At 36.0% G+C, this 20200-nt stretch overlaps 1 protein-coding gene across 5 annotated transcripts in view; it reads left to right on the top strand.

Moving 5' to 3' along the window:
* Positions 1 to 20200, top strand: part of LOC138694994 (inositol 1,4,5-triphosphate receptor associated 1-like) — a 383890-nt gene that overhangs the window by 269140 nt on the left and 94550 nt on the right. For 4 of the 5 annotated variants that reach the window (XR_011331033.1, XM_069819250.1, XM_069819249.1 and 1 more), the window contains exon 5: positions 4879 to 4926. The exons of the other annotated variant lie outside the window; for it this stretch is intronic. Coding sequence is in view for 3 of the 4 variants with exons in the window: in XM_069819250.1 (XP_069675351.1) it covers positions 4879 to 4926 (48 nt within the window). In the remaining variant the exon portion in view is untranslated. The remainder of the gene's footprint in view (positions 1 to 4878; positions 4927 to 20200) is intronic. 5 annotated transcript variants of the gene reach the window in all.

The following is a 20200-nucleotide window of genomic DNA, read 5'->3' as shown; positions in this document are numbered from 1 at the left end:
CCGCGCTAAATAATTAGGACGCCGCCGTAAGGATATCGCATTAATCTTCCTGTTCCAATTTCCGGGTTCACAGCCCAGTGGATTTACTGTAGGTGTTGGCAAAGTGCACAAAGACCGACTGTTTTATAGACTGCTGCCCCGCTCCATCAAGCCCCGCCGTGCGATGCCTGGCGGGTTGTTTTAATTCGTGCCGGAACCTCTTCATAAATGTCATCCCGTGGGAGTGAAGGTGTGCGCTGCGTAACGCAGTTTATACGTCGCTGCAATTCATCTGAATGCCCATAAAGTCGCAGTGTTGTGTTCCGTGGGCTCTGGAATCAATCAGTCGTTAAAGTAGGCTATCTTAGCCGAGTGAAGTGGACTAGCGAACAACTAATCTCTGATAGCGAAAAACTACTTTCTGCCTATAGAAGATGTTTAAAAAATACGGGGCATAATTTCAGGTATGTATTTCCTACATGTACAGCCCAGTTACTTTATGGCGACGGCTCGTCGACGCGAGAGAGGAGAAGGTTCGACTGTGGGAGGGAGACCGATCCGAGACGGAGCGAATGGAGGGAGGGAAATACAGTCATATCAGAAATGAAGTTTCACGTTGCAGCGTCTGCATAATTTTGAGCTCCTGTCACTGTGTTCACTTCATACTCCGGAACAATAGTCACTAATAAACACTAATATGGAAATACAATGAGCAACAATCGAATCACTATATTTAACAGTCAATCACTAATTAACAATGAAATATACTCATGCGGAAATACCGGTAATGTTCATCAGTGCTTCACTGTTACCTTTCCTATCATCATCATCATCATCATCATCATCATCATCATCATCATCATCATCATCATCCATGTAAAAGATGGAGCGGCCTTCTTCCCTGTACTACTTTATTTTCCTCAAATACTGCAAACTTTTGGCCCTAATGCTGTGATGCTCCACCAGAATTTAGCTATTATTTTGTGTTTTTTTTTCTAATGAAATCCTAATTTCATAATAACTTTCCTCAAAGTCGAGATACCTCCCTGAAAGTCGATAGTCTTTCAATTTCAATAATATATATATATATTTTTTTTTAAGTGTGGGCCGCTGTTCTGTGAAATATAAAACTCGTGCTTTGGTTTGTCTTATGACAGCTTCATTAAAGTTATCCACAGTTGATTTTGGCGCCGATTATCAATGTCTTTAGTCTCCCTTATTATTTGGCTAACACAGCTCTCAGACAGCGGTAAACTCTGCTACAAGTTTTCCAACATTTGTTACGTTTTTTCTTCCGACGCTATCTTCATAAAGCGCTACACGTTGCTCACGACTTCTCGCGACTGCGAATGCAATACCCGACCTTTCAGTTTGCTTCTAACAGGCAGCATTTTCACAGACAGAAAATAGCAGTGAATCTAGACAATAAATACTACATACTAAACAATACAAAACAGAAGCACTACAATTATTTAAGTAACTAAATGAAATGTACGTAACAAACACACTAAATTGCAATACACAAGACGGTGGTGGTGTAGTACGTCCTTAGCGCGATGTACGCCCACACTAACGCTCCCGAGATGTGACCGGTAACGCACCCCTTCGAACAAACAGTGAACTCGCCCAAACCACTGCGTCGCCAGGCCAAAGCTGTCACCATAAAGTAACTGGCCAGTAGACAATCAAAATAGTTCATTACAACATGTGTCCGGAAATGCTTTATTTCCGAGTTATGGCCTTCACAACATTGAAATTCACCGGAACGTTTTTCTTTCCGCAGGTCGTTGCCGTCAAAGGAGACGGTCAGTGGTTCTTGCAGCAGTGTGGTGTAAATCCGAACTTTCCTGCCTTAGTATTATTCACAGATGAAGCACAGTTCACACGAGATGGCATAACAAATTTCCACAATCAGCATGTATGGGCGTATGAAAACCCACGTGCAACTGTTCCATCTCATCACCAGGTGCGGTTCTCCCTCAACATGTGGGCCGGTATCATTGGTGATCGACTAGTTGGACCCCATGTACTTGTAAACAGACTTATGGGGCAGGTGTACACAAACTTCCTGGAAAACACCATACCTCATGTTTTAGAAGACACTCCACTGATCAATCGTCAACACATTCACTTCTTGCATGATGGCGCTCACAGTCGTACGCCACGCCGGTACTTGGATCGAAGGTTTCCTGATCGCTGGATAGGTAGAGGTGGCCCAATTGCTTGGCCTCCACGCTCACCTGATCTGAACCCTCTCGATTTCTTCTTGTGGGGCCATTTAAAATCATTGGTTTATTCGTCTCCGGTGCCTGATTTGGAATCCCTTCGGAATCGAATTGTGGCATGTTCTGAGGACATACGCAATACTCCTGGAGTTTGGGATCGTGTTCGCAGGTCAATGAGACATCGATGTGAGGTCTGTATTCAAGCAGGAGGTGGACATTTTGAACATCTTCTGTAATGACAACGACCTGCGTAAAGAAAAACGTTCCGGTGAATTTCAATGTTGTGAAGGCCATAACTCGGAAATGAAGCATTTCCGGACACATGTTGTAATGAACTATTTTGATTGTCTACATGTGGGAAATACATACCTGAAATTATGCCCCGTATTTTTAAACACCCTGTATAATCGTTCATTAGCCCGGCTGTTCGTAAATTCATCTCTGCGTCGATCCTTTAGCTCAGTGGTTGCCAAACACCACGAAATTGTGACGTAATAGAAATGCAAGCCCCACTATAGCAGGGAGGGGGGTGGAGTGGATATCTCCTCAGGTAACGCAGTGAATAACAGTGCAGAGACGGACTGTGACCAAAAAACGAAAGCAATATGATATTCTTCTACTTATTAACTATACACACTTTTTTCCATGTTAATTTTTTATCCTCCTATTAATTATTTTTGTATTATTAATAAAATGACATAAATTTATTTTCTTATTTAACACAGAAAGGGCGTGTACTTTACATCAGCAGTAATTTGAAATTAGAAAAACGTACCAGGCTGGTCACGAAGTTGTAAATTACACTACATACTTAAAAAAAAACGTTGAAGTATTTTACTCCGATTAGAACATAGAAGTCGACATTTTTTATTGTTTATTTATTAATAAAATATTCAAATTACACTCATACATAGAAAAAAAACGTGGAAGTATTTTACACCGATTAAAACATAGAAGCCAATACTTTTTATTGTTTATTTATTAATTAAATATACAAATTACACTACATACGTCAAAAAAACGTCGAAGTATTTTACCCCTATTAAGACATAGAAGCCGTTACTTTTTATTGTTCTTCTATTATACAAGTTACAGGTAAGGGCGTGGTAGTCTTCATAACAAGAAAAATGACAACGTACATTGTTCTTTTATACTTCATTTAAAATTTTACAACAAATTAACTCATATTTTTTCCATCTGCACAAAATAAATACTTTTCCTCCCATGCTCCTTAAAATTAAGTTTTTACTTATTGTCTGTTTTGGAAAAGACATCGAAACATATTATCCTACACACTTGTAACATTACATGTGTACGTCCGCTGCTGATAAATGTCTTTACTTATATCGAAGTGAAGGCTGTAAACAGAGGGTGGGGGTATGATGCCATGGTTACGCTTGAGTGGAGGCAGGGGCATGTTTCGCGACACAGCTTTTGGCGATCACTGCAGTTTAGCTTGTCCGTATGTCTCCGCCAGTCTGTCTAATTGTTTCAGTTTATGTGTGCTTGCCCATGTATCTATATCAATGTTTGTCTCTGACTATCCGTCTATTAGTCTCTGACTCTGTCTGCCTATCTGTCTTTGACTATTCGTTTGTCTGCTTCTGATTATTCATCTGTCTGCTTCTGATTATTCATCTGTTTGTTTCTGATTATCCACCTGTCACTGGCTATCCGCTACTTAATTTTTACTTCGATATTCATCCTGTATAACTCTGACTCTCCGTTACTTATCTTTGTCTCTGACTCTCCGCTACTTATCTTTGTCCCTGACTATCCGCCTGTCTCTGACTCTCCGCTACTTATCTTTGTCTCTGACTATCCGCTACTTATCTTTGTCCCTGACTATCCCTCTGTCTCTGACTCTCCGCTACTTATCTTTGTCCCTGACTATCCGCTACTTATCTATGTCCCTGACTATCCGTCTGTCTCTGACTATCCGCTACTTATCTGCGTCCCTGACTATCCGTCTGTGTCTGACTATCCGCTACTTATCTTTGTCCCTGACTATCCGCTACTTATCTATGTCCCTGACTATCCGTCTGTCTCTGACTATCCGCTACTTATCTTTGTTCCTGACTATCCGTCTGTCTCTGACTATCCGCTACTTATCTTTGTCCCTGACTATCCGCTACTTATCTATGTCCCTGACTATCCGTCTGTCTCTGACTCTCCGCTACTTATCTTTGTCCCTGACTCTCCGCTACTTATCTTGTCCCTGACTATCCGTCTGTCTCTGACTCTCCGCTACTTATATTTGTCCCTGACTCTCTGCTACTTATCTTTGTCCCTGACTATCCGCTACTTATCTTTGTCCCTGACTATCCGCTACATATCTTTGTTCCTGACTATCCGTCTGTCTCTGACTCTCCGCTACTTATCCATCTGTCTCTGACTATCCGCTACTTATCTTTGTCCCTGACTATCCGTCTGTCTCTGACTATCCGCTACTTATCTTTGTCCCTGACTATCCGTCTGTCTCTGACTATCCGCTACTTATCTTTGTCCCTGACTATCCGTCTGTGTCTTGACTATCCGTCTATCTCTCTCTTAATGTTAATCAATGTTTTTGTTAAACTGCATTTGAATTTTAATAAATTGGAACCTGTATTACCGTCGTGAAAAGCTTACACTGCATATGGTGCACTTATATTAACATTTTCATTTTTTTCAGGCCCCGGAGTCGGTATCCAGCGCCTCAACGAAGCTGTTGTCATGTCAGGTACGTGAACTGCTGCTTCAGGCTATTCACAATCATTATCTTTACTTCCTGCAGACGCCATACTCCACTACCACGCTATACGGGATTCGTACCTTAGAACTGTTCCGCAGTTACGACAAAACTGGCGTCGATAGGTCAAAACTGATTCAAACTATACATACCGCAATACAGCTCACACTGAGCGTTTCCCTGAACGAGTCATTTCCTGACTGGGGTTAGGCACGTACCCTAAACACCGCAGCTCTTAATAATTAATACTGCGCGGGGAAAGTGAGGTTAACGTTCAGCGAGGTTATACAATTTTCACGAGTACCACATGTCTCTAACATACCAATACATTGGTCACTGACATCCCATAGGCTAGTTCTATACAAGTTGTAGTGAGCATTTTTTATTTATTTATTTATGCATTTGTTTTCTATTTATTTATTTATTTATTTTCCATTTATTTTCTGTTCATTTATTTACGCATTTATTTGTTTATTTATTTACTTATTTATATATAGATTTATTTATATATTTAGACTATTTATTTATTTATTTCCAATTTATTTTCTATTTATTTATTTACTTATTTATATATTTTTAGACTATTTGTTTATTTATTTATTTCCCATTTATTTTATATTTATTTATTTACGCATTTATTTATTTATATATTTTTAGACTATTTGTTTAATTATTTATTTCCCATTTATTTTATATTTATTTATTTACGCATTTATTTATTTATTTATTTATTTACTTATATATTTATACTATTTGTTTATTTATTTATTTGTTTATTTCCCATTTATTTTCTATTTATTTATTTACGCATTTATTTATTTATTTACTTATTTATATATTTAGACTATTTGTTTATTCATTTATTTCCCATTTATTTTCTATTTATTTATTTACACATTTATTTATTTATTTGCTTAGTTATTTACTTATTTATATATTTAGACTATTTATTTATTTATTTCCCATTTATTTTATATTTATTTATTTACGCATTTATTTATTTATTTTTTTACTTATTTATATATTTATACTATTTATTTATTTGTTTATTTCCCGTTTATTTTCTATTTATTTATTTACGCATTTATTTATTTATTTACTTATTTATATATTTAGACTATTTATTTATTTATTTATTTCCCATTTATTTTATATTTATTTATTTAGGCATTTATTTATTTACTTATTTATATATTTTTAGACTATTTGTTTATTTATTTATTTCCCATTTATTTTATATTTATTTGTTTACGCATTTATTTATTTATTTACTTATTTATATATTTATACTATTTGTTTATTTATTTATGTGTTTATTTCCCATTTATTTTCTATTTATTTATTTACGCATTTATTTATTTATTTACTTATTTATATATTATGACTATTTGTTTATTTATTTATTTCCCATTTATTTTCTATTTATTTATTTACGCATTTATTTATTTATTTACTTATTTATATGTTATGACTATTTGTTTATTTATTTATTTCCCATTTATTTTCTATTTATTTATTTACGCATTTATTTATTTATTTATTTATATTTATTTACTTATTTATTTATTGACTTACATATTTATTTATTTAAGCGTCAATTGTAGTAGCTACAGAAAATGAACAAGATACAGGATGGGCACAAGGTGCCGTTACCCCTTATAAATACCTCAAATATGCACACTATTTATGTAATTCAGGTCAATGTAGTCATACATCCACTTCACACTAACTGTGTGACCTAAGTGTCCAAAGGGTCAATATGTCTCCACATCATTCTCCTCACACAAAATAATGCGTCGCCAAGTTCGATGTGACATTCGCCTCAGCATTTCTGGTGTAATCTGTTGGAAAGCGCGTCGCACGGCGCCCTTCAATTCATCAATGGTGTCGTACCGATCCTGTGCAACAATATTCTTGATGAAACTCCACAGCGCGTTGTCACAGGTTTTCACAACGCTGGATTGGCCGTGGGTCACTCATTTTACCAGCCCCTCTCTACTGGCCACCTCGCAGCCCTGACCTCAATAGTAATATACGTTACAAGAGCGGTATGTTGAAGTTTTCATGTTCGAGGAAAAGTTTGAAAAAGCGAAACGTAGTTGAGCTTTTTTAATTTCCGAGAATTGAAAGAAAATATACTGCTCGTGTATCGTACATTATTTTGTGCGAAGATCGTTTATTACATACCTGAAAGAGGAATTTCTAATTAGTTGCAATGAAATCTCCATCTTGGTTTCAGTTCAATGACGGCAAATTTGCAAAACAAAAATATCTATCATCAACATTGTTGCTTTAAAATGTTTTCTGTGTTTACCATACTCCAGCAGGCCGTGATATACGTCTATTTTCCCCCCCCCCCAGTCTATAAATGCGAACTTAAAACAAACGGTAAGGTTATGTAATTATTTATTTTTCATTTTAATATTTTAACAATATTATTTAACCTATATAACATATTGCAGTAATAACATCGGCAAGTTTGTTGATTTTTTCACTGCTTCCTTAATGTTACTTGCATCACGAATGCAGTAACTTTAGTGGAGTTGTAGAGTTTACTTAATTTTTGCAAATATTTAAAAACAATAATTATTAACAGTGCAATTTAGGTGAAATTGCAGTGGTAAGTTTCCAATTTATAATTGTTACTATATTGAACGTCTCTAAAAATAATATGTTAAAAGCCTAAAGCAGTAAAATCAATATGTCACTTAAGCGGTAAGAAGAGGGAAATTGTTATGTGTGTTAGGTTGGGAATACTGAATGTGGAATTTTAGACTTTCCGCGGATTGGTTTTGTGCTGAAACCAAGCAAATACGCACGATCTCGCACAAAATCTGTTGTAGTATCCGGGATGTATCAATAGATGAACACATTCTCCGGCTAGGTACGGACATCACTATCCCTACGCTCTGACGAGAACAACACAGAGTGTCAGTTTAACAAACAACAAATATCAGTGCTCGAGGCAGGATTCAAACCCACGAAGTGTTTTCTGTGTAATAAAAGCTGCGCCTTAAACATTGCACATATCACCCGTTCCCTAAAATCCCACGCAGTGGAGATGTCTCTAGAAATTTCGAAGTAATTGCTGCTGAACATATATGGTACGTACGAAAAAAGTTGACTGGTTGGGTAATTTGTGTGTACATCAGAAATAAAACAGATGACTGTCGGGAGGCGGCTTCAGAACAGGGCCATGACTTTACGTGTTGGGTGGGTAATGCGTTAGATAAGGCCGTTAATAATAAACCGGCGGCTCTGGCCTGTGTTACTGGTTTGACTTCGCATCGGCATATAACAGGCCGTGATCCGATAGGAAAATACCTTGTCCTGTTTGTTTTATGCATGCAGGGCTTTCTTTACAGTGTCTTAAATCTGTTGTCATTCAAAGTGATGACTACAAAGTGTTCAGTTTACTGCGTTTTATGTAAATTGCCCCTATTACTTAATTCACAGATGGCCATGGAGAACGTAACGAATAATTTCTTAGATTAGGTGGGCCTAACAATGGATTAAGTTAATTCGAAGCACATCTGTCCCAATTACCTACCCCAACATCCGTACTCATTTTAATAGTGTTACATTTCTTTGTGACTGTTTTAACTGTATTCTAGAATATTCTAGGGTCCTTTTGATAATGCTGGGAAGCTACCTTGTATTGTATTGTATTGTGTTTATGTACATTCCATGGTATTCGTACATCGCTTCACAGCTAGAATATGGAACATGTCAAAAAATCTTAATAATACTACAGGCTAGTTGAAATATATACAGAAGAGTTTTATAATATAGTATACTAGTACAACACAAGGGATTAGTATCGATGCTTAATACAAGACAGAAATATTCATGCAGTGTTGTTAAATGTCATAAATTCACCTACAGAATAGAAGGCGTGAGAAATTAGGTACTTCTTTAATTTGGTCCTAAATAATCTTATATTTTGAGTTTTATTTTTTATATATCCATAGGGAGGCTACTAAAAATTGTTACTGCCATATAATGCACCTTTTTGATAGCACTATAGACTTACCGATGGAGTATGAAAGACATTTTTGGCGAGTATTTATGCTATGAACTGTTCAATTAGTTACAAGGTTTTCACGATTAGGCCCTACTTAAGAGGAAGCATATTAATGAAAAAAATATACTGACAAGTCATGGGCTTTATTTGTAGTTTTTTGAAAATGCTCCTACACGATTCCCTACATTTGGTACCTACTTTTATTCTAATTACTCTTTTTTGTAGTAGGAATATAGTGTTACTAGCTGTAGAATTTTTCCCACAATATTATTCCAAAACTCATTACCAAGTGGAAGAATGCAGAGTGTATTGTTTTTAAGGTACTGATATTTACTATATCTTGCATAGATCAAATAGCGATGCTGAATTTAGTTTGGGAGTAATTTCTTTAATATTATTATCGATTTGTAAGACAAGAAATTTGCTTGTTGTTGTTGTTGTTGTTGTTGTTGTTGTTGTTGTTGTTGTTGTTGTTGTTGTTGTTGTTGTTGTTGTTGTTGTTGTTGTTGTTGGGATCTATTATTAATTATCGAAGTTGAAATTTTCGAGGTTGAATTTGGACAGGATTTAGATTGGATTATGTTACTTTTGTTACAATTTAATACTAATTTATTGGTTGAGAACCAATCACATATTTTGAGGAGAATTGCCTCTGTTGAAGATTGGAATACGTTGGAGTTACGATACTTGAGTCATCTGCAAATAATATGGAATGCTCTACATCTTTTATTAGGGAAGGCAAGAAAAAGTAGGGAACCTAATATTGATCCTTGTGGAATTCCATTATTAATAGTTCCATATGTGAGTGACTGCTCGAATGTCAGGAGTAAAGCCAAGGTTCCGATTTCAGAAGACTTTAATTTGGAAAAATACCGAGATTTGTGTGGAGGGATATGTGACGATATCTATGCACATTAAATAGAGATGGTACCACGAGTGACGTCAGAGTAAACTTTCCATGTCGAAAGATACAGTTTTTGTCATTTGTACTTCGAGAACAGATGTTTCATGCCAGAATATCGCAACACGATAAAGAAATTAATGTTACGAATGGCGTAAAATCTATAACTAGAAAGTATGTGTCACGACGGTGACATTCATTTGTTACTTGGATTGATCCCGTGTAAACAGTTCTGGCTCTGGTACACTTGTGCAGCATTACAGAATCCCAACGTCCCCTGTGAATCAGCAAGGTGGAGTATTGGGAAGACGAAGAGACTAAATCGGTTCAACTTTTCCGGGAATATGAATGTTTGTGGAACGTTAACTATGTTTCGGGTATCATCCTCAAACACATTCTACGAGTAAGTGTCCTATCTCTGGCGCGTGTTCCTCAACAGAAGCGCTTATGACCCGTGAGCGTGTCTATTATTATCCCCTCTCTTACTCATAGCCTTTCCTCCTACACCTCGGTCTTCATTAAACATTTACTACAATGTACTCCCCGTAAGTTCACCTGAGGTCTATTCCACCATTAAACTTTGCAACTTCGCAACATTTCACTTCCCAACTTTAGAAAATTTGTTTCCCCACAAATTAGAAACTTCTTTGCACTTTTCGTTTCATTCTGCAGTCTTTGCATATCGATAGTTGTTGTAAATTCATGTTGTCGACCTCTATTTCCTAGCCAATGGAGACATAATGAAGGATCCACAAAAAAGAACATGCTAAGTCACTTTTTGTTGATTTTTGTGTTTCGGTCTCATCTTCTAGCTCATAAATTGAACTATCTTTGTAGTAAATTAGAATCATAAAAAGTCTGCATTATAACATGGTAAATTAAACTAAATGAGATGTAAATTCACAACGTCTTATAAGTGTATTGAAGTTAAGCAATGCTCTCCTGAAAACATTTAAGAAAAGTGACTTAGAATGTTCTTTTCGTGGACCCTTCATACAGTATGCTCCAAAACAAACAGTACTGAAATTATCGCTCATCTGCTGTCCACGTTTCCCTAGCAACGAAGTATTTATTTATTTATTTATTTATTTATTTATTTATTTATTTATTTATTTATTTATTTATTACTTATTTATTTACACTATTACTTATTTACTTATTTATTTCATTACTTATTTATTTACTTACTACTTATTTATTTACTTATTTATTTATTTATTATTTATTTATTATTTGTTTATTTATTTATTACTTATTTATTTATTCACTTATTTATTTATCTATCTATCTGTCTTTCTGTCTGTCTGTCTGTCTGTCTGTCTGTCTGTCTGCCTGCCTGCCTGCCTGCCTGTCTGTCTGTCTGTCTGTCTGTCTGTCTGTCTGTCTGTCTGTCTGTCTGTCCGTCCGTCCGTCTGTCCGTCCGTCCGTCCGTCCGTCTGTCTGTCTATCTATCTATTTTATACAATAGTTTGACATATTGTGAATTCAGTGTTGTGTTGATTTCTGAAATTATGGTTCTCACAACAGAGGGGAAGGTATTTATTGTTGATGAAAGAGATGAGCTTTTCTTGTTTTTGATTCTATAATAGCTCCAATTCTTTCAACAACGTAATCTACTTGAATTGGCTTAGTTCAAAAACATTCACAGAATTTAAAGAAACTTAGGTTATTAAAATGTATTCTCTTTTATATACTTCTTTTTTATGGGTTCTTCGTCACTTAAATCAGTTATTAGTAAATTTTCTCTTATCATATTATTTTCTTCTCTAAATTATTTTTAATCCAAAGCAAAAGTATACTGAATGCAATGAATTTAATCGTAATGGCAAAGAGACTTTGTTCTTTACAAAAATCCCATCCACTTTTCAGCATATGACTTTGCACTTTTCAAAATAATAATATATTTTAAAAGTTTCCTCTTTTTTTTTTTTCTTCGTTGTTGGTAACTCTATAGCATCTATTAGATGTTTTATGGTTGTGCTAACAGATTGAGTTACTTGTCAAAAATGTGACGTTGAAACGTGTATTCAGGTTACTGCCCAGCGACAGTCCTGATGTATTTTTATATTGCGATGATTGGTTAATTGATATTAACCCGGCACACTCACATTCATACAAGTTTCCAGACTCTAGACACTCAGGTAATTTTTTCTTCTTCAAGAAAAATTCACCGAGAGCCGAGCCCAGGAATCGAACCCGGGACCTCCGGATCTGCAAGCCAGCATGCTGACCAACAGACCACGGAGGCAGTCTGCTCTTTTTTCCTTTTCACTTTTCATCATGGGAATCAGTTTTGAAAAATGATAGTGAAACAGAAACTGCAGCGAAAAGTGCAACTTTTCAAAGTGAAATTTGAAAGTTTAATGTTGACATAGACCCATGTCTTATTCGCAGCTAAGGGGCGATAGTTGATGTTCATGTACCGGGTTATTCGCAATGGCATCACGATAGATTCCGTAGAATCTTTAGAATGGGAAACGCCTCGCTATAAGAATTCTTAAATTTTCGACAGTTTTAAACTCAATTCAATTTCTTTATCGCACTCCATTTTGTTAAAAAATTTGACAATCTGCATAATACAGAGTTGGCTACTAGGTACGGCTGGATTTTAGTAAACTGTAAAATGCGAACGCAGCAATTGGCGAATATTATATTGTTACGAATTAATTTTCTGTATTATGCAATTTGATAAAGCGTGGCATATTTTCAGAAATTCAACGTACATTTTCTGTAGAATTTTTCAAAGAAATTTCGTAACTGAGTTTCATGTTCCAAGACATTGAACTATACTGAACAGGATATGATTTTATAATAGGTTGGCAATTTTCGTGTTCATGGCAGTGTTAAATTATCATTTCGTGGTGGTATTAGAATCTATACGTTCCGTTCTGACGGCCGAGAACACTGGACGAGTGAGGACTGCCTTGGCAAGAAGTGTGACCCTCTTAACAGAGTCTAACGATGAATATTACTTTTCTTCTGGAGAAAAATGTGGTCGAACTCTGTGTAGAATATTTTATAGCGGATGGGGAGATGGGGTGTGAAATTTTTCAAAATTAGTCCTGAACTGTGTGAAAAATATTAAACTTCTGCTCTAATTTTAGGATCAAAAGAGATTACTGTTCACTGCACGAGAATTTTGTCGTTTTTAACCTCCTTTTCATCCAACTAACATTTTCAAGATCTAAGCGGAATTCAAAGAAGAATTATATTAAAAACATAGTTATTCACACATATATCGGTTCCATGATGAAAAATGCAACAAAAAGGTGCCGTTCAGAGCGTCCCGCCAGAAAAAGAGCACTGACAACAACTTCTATGTAGTGTCGGACATCCAGTGTTGTAAGGTAGGTGTCCCTGATATGGCCATGCTAAGGTTTGAGAATTTTTCTAGCCGCCATTTTGAAAAAAATGTAAGCCAGTTTTTTCTTACTCGTTCTCAGTCTAATGGACTTTCTTAAAACAATTTCCTTTCCCCAAGAAAATAGCTTTAATTGTCCAAAAAGTCCCAATTTCCAAAAGTCTACCTAGTGGCCATATCAGGAACATGTGCACATATGGCCACCCTTGTTCCATGTTCTACAAATCGTGATTGTTTTCAGTTTGATAGCGCAGTTGTGCTAAAATTAAATAATTTTGGTGTAAAATGAATAAACATGACACTTAGGCTAATAATCTTTTTTATAATTCAAAAGTGTAGTCAAAACAAGTTTTTCCATCAAAAATTAAGTTGTTTTTCTTAAAATACAAAATTTTTGCGTAATCCCAGCTATAAGGCATGTAAATTTGTCAGGTGAAAAAATAAAAGTGAAATGAACTTGATATGACCATGGTGCATTTGATATGGCCATATCAGGAGCAGGTAAGCTTTCACGAAAATCGTTTGATTATGAACAACTCGTAAAAGATACGCCATCAACGACAATACCAATCAACAGAACATTAAAAACTGAATGGAGTACTATGGTTTCCACGAACAAGTCTTTGAAAAACATGCATAAAACAAAGGAGACTTACCAGAGAAAAATAAGAAGTCACATGAAAACCGCAAAACAGGCAACTGACGCCATATTGCTCAACCTGACTGGACGGAAAACGATCAAGTGACATACCAGGATGCCCTTCACTGGATGCTGCTGCAATTTAGCGGATTTTTTGGTTAACTAACTCACAATAGCGGGGTGGCCATATCAGGAACAGGCCGTAACAGAAGCACCCACCTTAGATAGATTGATGTTAACACGCAATCGAAAATTCTAAAAGAACAAGGAGCAACTTGAGTGGCATTATAAAAAACAAAGGTATGTGTCAGAAATCCCAACCTATCTATGCTGGATATCCGATAAAAGATTTTTATTATTGTTTTTGACAACGCGTCTATTTAAATTAATGTGAAGTCTGCGCTTGGTGGGTTGCACAGAGTTTCTCTATACGTGGCCTTATGGTTGAAAAACTGATCTGAGCATTGTTTCAGGTGTTCACGTTTTATTGGTAAAGCCTGTATCAAAATAAAATTTACCATATCGAAGACTTCGTTGCAAATAAAGAATGCGTTGTAAAGAGACTTTCTGGATGCAATAAAATTTATTTTCCAATTTCAAAATTTCGCGACACACTCCATACAGCTGTGCGACACACCGGTTGGGAACTCCTGCAGTAAGGGATAGCAATATCCAAGTTTCCTACCCCAAAATATTATGTAGAGCAGCGTTTCTCAAACTTTTCTGAAGTGGGGACCACTTTTTTAAGTCAGAACAGTTCCGCGGACCACTTTACTCTTGTTCTCTTCGAACGCAAATTTATCATTTTTGTAGCATATTTTAATACCAGTATATTTAAATTTTAAAATATAATTAATTAATTAAAATTAATTTATAATTCAATTCATTATTTTATATTAGTATTAACTAATTAAGTTAATGTTAATAGAAGAAAATTCATTTTCGTTTTTTTTTAATAACTCAAGGCTATTAGATTTTGGATAATCTTTAACTTATTAACTAAAATAGTACATTATGCAACGAGCCTATAATGACAGTAATTAAGAATCGAGTGTGGATATTTATGAAACGAGCGCAAGCGAGTTTCATAATTTTCATACGAGCTTCTTAATTACCATTATAGGCGAGTTTCATACGACTTTTTATGCTCGACCATATTTCTAACTTGAAATTACCGGTATTCAGATGTATACATTTTATTTGTAACTGACAAGATCGGAAGTGACCTTGTTCTAGGTCGTGAATTGTGAGATGTGCGCAGACGCGAAAGTATTGATTTTTTCCGAGGAACAATAATGTCATTGACCTTGACGTAGTCCCGTTAAACTTGATAATATTATAATAGTATATCCTTGATTATTGAATTCGACATTGAAAAACGAGATGACAAATTGAATTTATTTGAATATTATTTACAATTAACGCTAATTATTATAGTAACGGAACATAACCTTCTGCGACAGTATCGGATTTCCAGCCTCCGTGACTTTTCGCTAATTCTCTTTCGATTGCATATCCGAGAATAATCGATACTTGCGGTTTTATAACGGTACAAAGCTGACTTGTCAGTGGCTGAACACCTGTAAGCTGAGTTATCATTGCCTGAAGACCTGTACTTTAATGAGTAGGTGTACTTTAGTGACATGCATTAAAGGACTGCTACCAGATGTATAATTAGTACATTTCGGCATGGTCGAGCATAAAAAAAATAAATATTGGTAGTCACATTAATGAGATGGATGAGCTTGCCAATTCTTTCACAGTTATATATTTGGACGTCTAGATATTTCATTAATGGCACTAGAATCATTGATATTAATATCTTCACACACAGCTTCTGAACTATTAACACTGCCTAAATGAAGCGTATCATCACGTTCCTTTCTTTTCAAAGATCGGATCGAAGCCAGTTTTTCATTATGTATAATGGGCACTATTTAACAGAGACATAGACAACTACAAGCGTGTACCACATAAGAAGGATTTCAAACAACTAACTGCTAACAGACAAGAAGCGAATTGACAATGCACATAATCTGTTATAAGTTAGGCTACTTGTGATTGGCTACAAAAAAAAAATATATTTAGAAAAGTATTGTAATTTAAATTTCTGGATCTGATTCACCCGGTTTTTAAAATAGGCGGAGTGTAAAATTTGTTTTATCGTTATCTGAAAAAAACAGAAATAAAAAGAAATAACCCAGAAACAAGTAAAGATGCAATTTGACTCGTTCTATTTTGGTTTACGACGTACAGTATGTGACCATTTCCCATTTCAATGTGCAGACTGGGTGTCGGCAAAACTATTAAGAAAGTCATAAATACATGAAAAGATTCAGTACTTTGGCCCTCTGTTATGAATTCGGGTGGTCCCTGGCTAGGTTACAGGTGCGGCGCCAAATGTGCAGGAAAAGATGGCGAGAAATCCCACGTTCATAGTGCTTTAAATCCCTCTTTTGTTACTGAGGGTAGAGTGGGGATTCGGTAGACTTGTGAAGTAATAAATTTCATAAAATGTCAGTACTGGGAGAAAAAGTGAAAGGCGATTGTCATGAGATTTTCAGCTGTAATGTGATATGCAATTCGTTTGAATTTTATTTTTTCTTCTGTCTTTTTCGAAGGACCACAACGGCAGACCTCGAGGATCACAGGTGGTCCGCGGACCATAGTTTGAGAAACGCTGCTGTAGAGTATATCCTATTTCCTGTTTATGATTTCTCTATCATTCCTACTAGTTTCTGAACAGAAAATTCGGGAATCGATAAAACTTCACACCTGGTACCTGAATGTTAACGTAGCGTACTCTACAGTGTTCCATTAGGGCTTCTGAGAAGAAAGGAAATCTGAAGTGTAATAAGGAATGCACGTCTCTCTCCTGCACAGATATTTTGGTAGCGCATGTTATTTACGGCCTAGAGATTTGGGTTACCAGCCAAGCTTACGCGTTACAGAATTCACAGTATATTAACAGCGTTTATTTGATATAGTCAGGGCAGCAGACGGGCGGCCCTGCCGTGTAAACCCCGCAGAGGACAATGTGAAACGGCCTGGTGCAGCGGATGCCACGTCCCACTCCTCAACATCCTGCGCGCACATCTTGTCATTGTGCCTCACATTTTACTTTAGTATCTTAATACTCGCCTCTCTTCTTTTTGCTAAGTTTGTTGTTTAAAGACGTATCAACTACAATGCTATTTATATGGTATTTATATGGATTGTCACCTGGAATGGAATGAACAAGTGAATCACACTTCCAAAAAAATATTTTCTATTATTCACTCATTAAAGCGACTGAAGCACTTTCTTCCTGATAAATTAAAACTAATCCTTGTACAAACACTCGTGATGCCACACTTCGACTACTGCGATATTATATTAAGTAACCTAAATGCAAATTTGAGCAGCAGGTTACAACGTGTGCATAATGCGTGCGTCCGTTATATTTGCAATATTCGTAAGAATGATCATGTTACCCCGCCTTTCCAAAATCTGTCTTGGCTAAGGCTAAGCGATCGACGAGCCCTGCATTGTCTTGTTCTCTTATTTCAAATTCTGCGCACCGCTACCCCAATCTATTTGGCTTCTCGTTATCTAAATTTATCCGCATATCATCGGCTAAGTACAAAATCTCATCATAACATTTTACTCATTATACCCTACCACAAGACATCTTTATATTCTTCATCTTATACAGTTTCAGTTGCTAGAAATTGGAACTCGCTACCGAGTGATGTAAGGGGTTGTCGGACAATAACTTCATTTAGGTCAAAATTACATAATTTCTTACTTAACAAATTAATTGCTGATTAATATTTATTACATATAATGAAACTAACATCTGTCCATTCTTATTATTATCATTAATTTCCCTAAATAGATTTACAAAACCTCTAATGGCAATTACATTAATATTCTCATTATAGAATATATTTTAGATTTATATATATATATTTCTTTTTTCTCCCTGTAACATAGCTCTAGTAAGCTTATATTAAATTAATTTTCACCATTTTACTAGCTATCTCAAATCTCAAATTAATTATAATTGATTGAATTAAATTACCTCATAAATTAAGTTACTACTTTACTTTATAAATTTATCTAAATTTAAATAAATATGCAGTCTATTAGTCGTTAAAAATTAACTGAAGAATATTGCTGGAGAACCTTTTAAGTGTAGTGTAAATATTCGTAATTTAAATATGTATTGTATTGATTAAAGCTGGTTGTGTGGAAGAGAAGGCCTTATGGCCTTAACTCTGCCAGCGGAAATAAAACATTATTATTATTATTATTATTATTATTATTATTATTATTATTATTATTATTATTATTATTATTATTATTATTATTATTATTTAGTGACGATGGAAATTGTGATAGGTAGCGTGTTATACGACGGATTAGTCGGGTGGTCAGATATGCTAGTCTAGCGGTCAGATATTTTATATAAGCGGTTAGATAACGGCTAGTGGCCAGATATGCTAGTCTAGTGTTTCTGTCAGATATGCTCAATGGTGTATTTCTAGACAGAAAAGTGTCCTGTCTCTGGAATTTCAGTAATACCCGCAGTATTTGTTTTCGTCGCCGACATCATCATCATCATCATCATCATCATCATCATCATCATCATCATCATCATCATCATCATCATCATCAATCATCACGATTTTCGCAGGAACAGTTATTGAATATCAGCCGAGAATACATGGGTTATCACATAGGTAAAGAGGTTACTAGATCTGCAGATTAGATTTCACTATGATACTGTTTCATTATGATTAAAATATGACTTTTTGTAAAATAAATATTTGACAATAATATGAAAATCAGCAAAGTGTCCTGGTGCCGCCAGACGTAAAGAAAATAGTACTTTGGCGCCGCCAGGACCCGCCAGGTTAGAAATACATCCCTGGATATGCTAGACTAGTGGACAGATATGCTAGACTAGTCTTCGGATATGCAAGTCTAATGGTCGGATATGCTAGTCTAGTGTTCGGATATGCTAGTCTAGTCTTCGGATATGCAAGTCTAATGGTCGGATATGCTAGTCTAGTGTTCAGATATGCTAGTCTAGTCTTCGGATATGCTAGTCTAATGGTCGGATATGCTAGTCTAATGGTCGGATATGCTAGTCTAGTCTTCGGATATGCAAGTCTAATGGTCGGATATGCTAGTCTAATGGTCGGATATGCTAGTCTAGTCTTCGGATATGCAAGTCTAATGGTCGGATATGCTAGTCTAGTGTTCAGATATGCTAGTCTAGTCTTCGGATATGCTAGTCTAATGGTCGGATATGCTAGTCTAATGGTCGGATATGCTAGTCTAGTCTTCGGATATGCAAGTCTAATGGTCGGATATGCTAGTCTAATGGTCGGATATGCTAGTCTAGTCTTCGGATATGCAAGTCTAATGGTCGGATATGCTAGTCTAGTCTTCGGATATGCAAGTCTAATGGTCGGATATGCTAGTCTAGTGTTCAGATATGCAAGTCTAGTCTTCGGATATGCAAGTCTAATGGTCGGATATGCTAGTCTAGTGTTCAGATATGCTAGTCTAGTGTTCAGATATGCTAGTCTAGTCTTCGGATATGCAAGTCTAATATTCGGATATGCAAGTCTAATGGTCGGATATGCAAGTCTAATGGTCGGATATGCTAGTCTAATGGTCAGATATGCTAGTCTAATGGTCGGATATGCTAGTCTAATGGACGGATATGCAAGTCTAATGTTCGGATATGCAAGTCTAATGGTCGGATATGCAAGTCTAATGGTCGGATATGCTAGTCTAGTGTTCAGATATGCTAGTCTAGTCTTCGGATATGCAAGTCTAATGTTCGGATATGCAAGTCTAATGGTCGGATATGCTAGTCTAGTGTTCAGATATGCTAGTCTAGTGTTCCGATATGCAAGTCTAATGGTCGGATATGCTATTCTAGTGTTCAGATATGCTAGTCTAGTCTTCGGATATGCAAGTCTAATGTTCGGATATGCAAGTCTAATGGTCGGATATGCTAGTCTAGTGTTCAGATATGCTAGTCTAGTCTTCGGATATGCAAGTCTAATGTTCGGATATGCAAGTCTAATGGTCGGATATGCTAGTCTAGTGTTCGGATATGGTAGTCTAGAGGTCAGATATGCTAGTCTAGTGTTCAGATATGCTAGTCTAGTGTTCAGATATGCTAGTCTAGTGTTCGGATATGTTAGTCTAGTGTTCGGATATGGTAGTCTAGAGGTCAGATATGCTAGTCTAGTGTTCAGATATGCTAGTCTAGTGTTCGGATATGCTAGTCTAGTGTTCGGATATGGTAGTCTAGAGGTCAGATATGCTAGTCTAGAG

This window comes from Periplaneta americana, chromosome 2 (genome assembly GCF_040183065.1).
Source record: "Periplaneta americana isolate PAMFEO1 chromosome 2, P.americana_PAMFEO1_priV1, whole genome shotgun sequence".
NCBI classification, from domain to species: domain Eukaryota; kingdom Metazoa; phylum Arthropoda; class Insecta; order Blattodea; family Blattidae; genus Periplaneta; species Periplaneta americana.
Note: the sequence above shows the minus strand (reverse complement) of the source record. Positions and strands in the feature narration are given on the sequence as shown.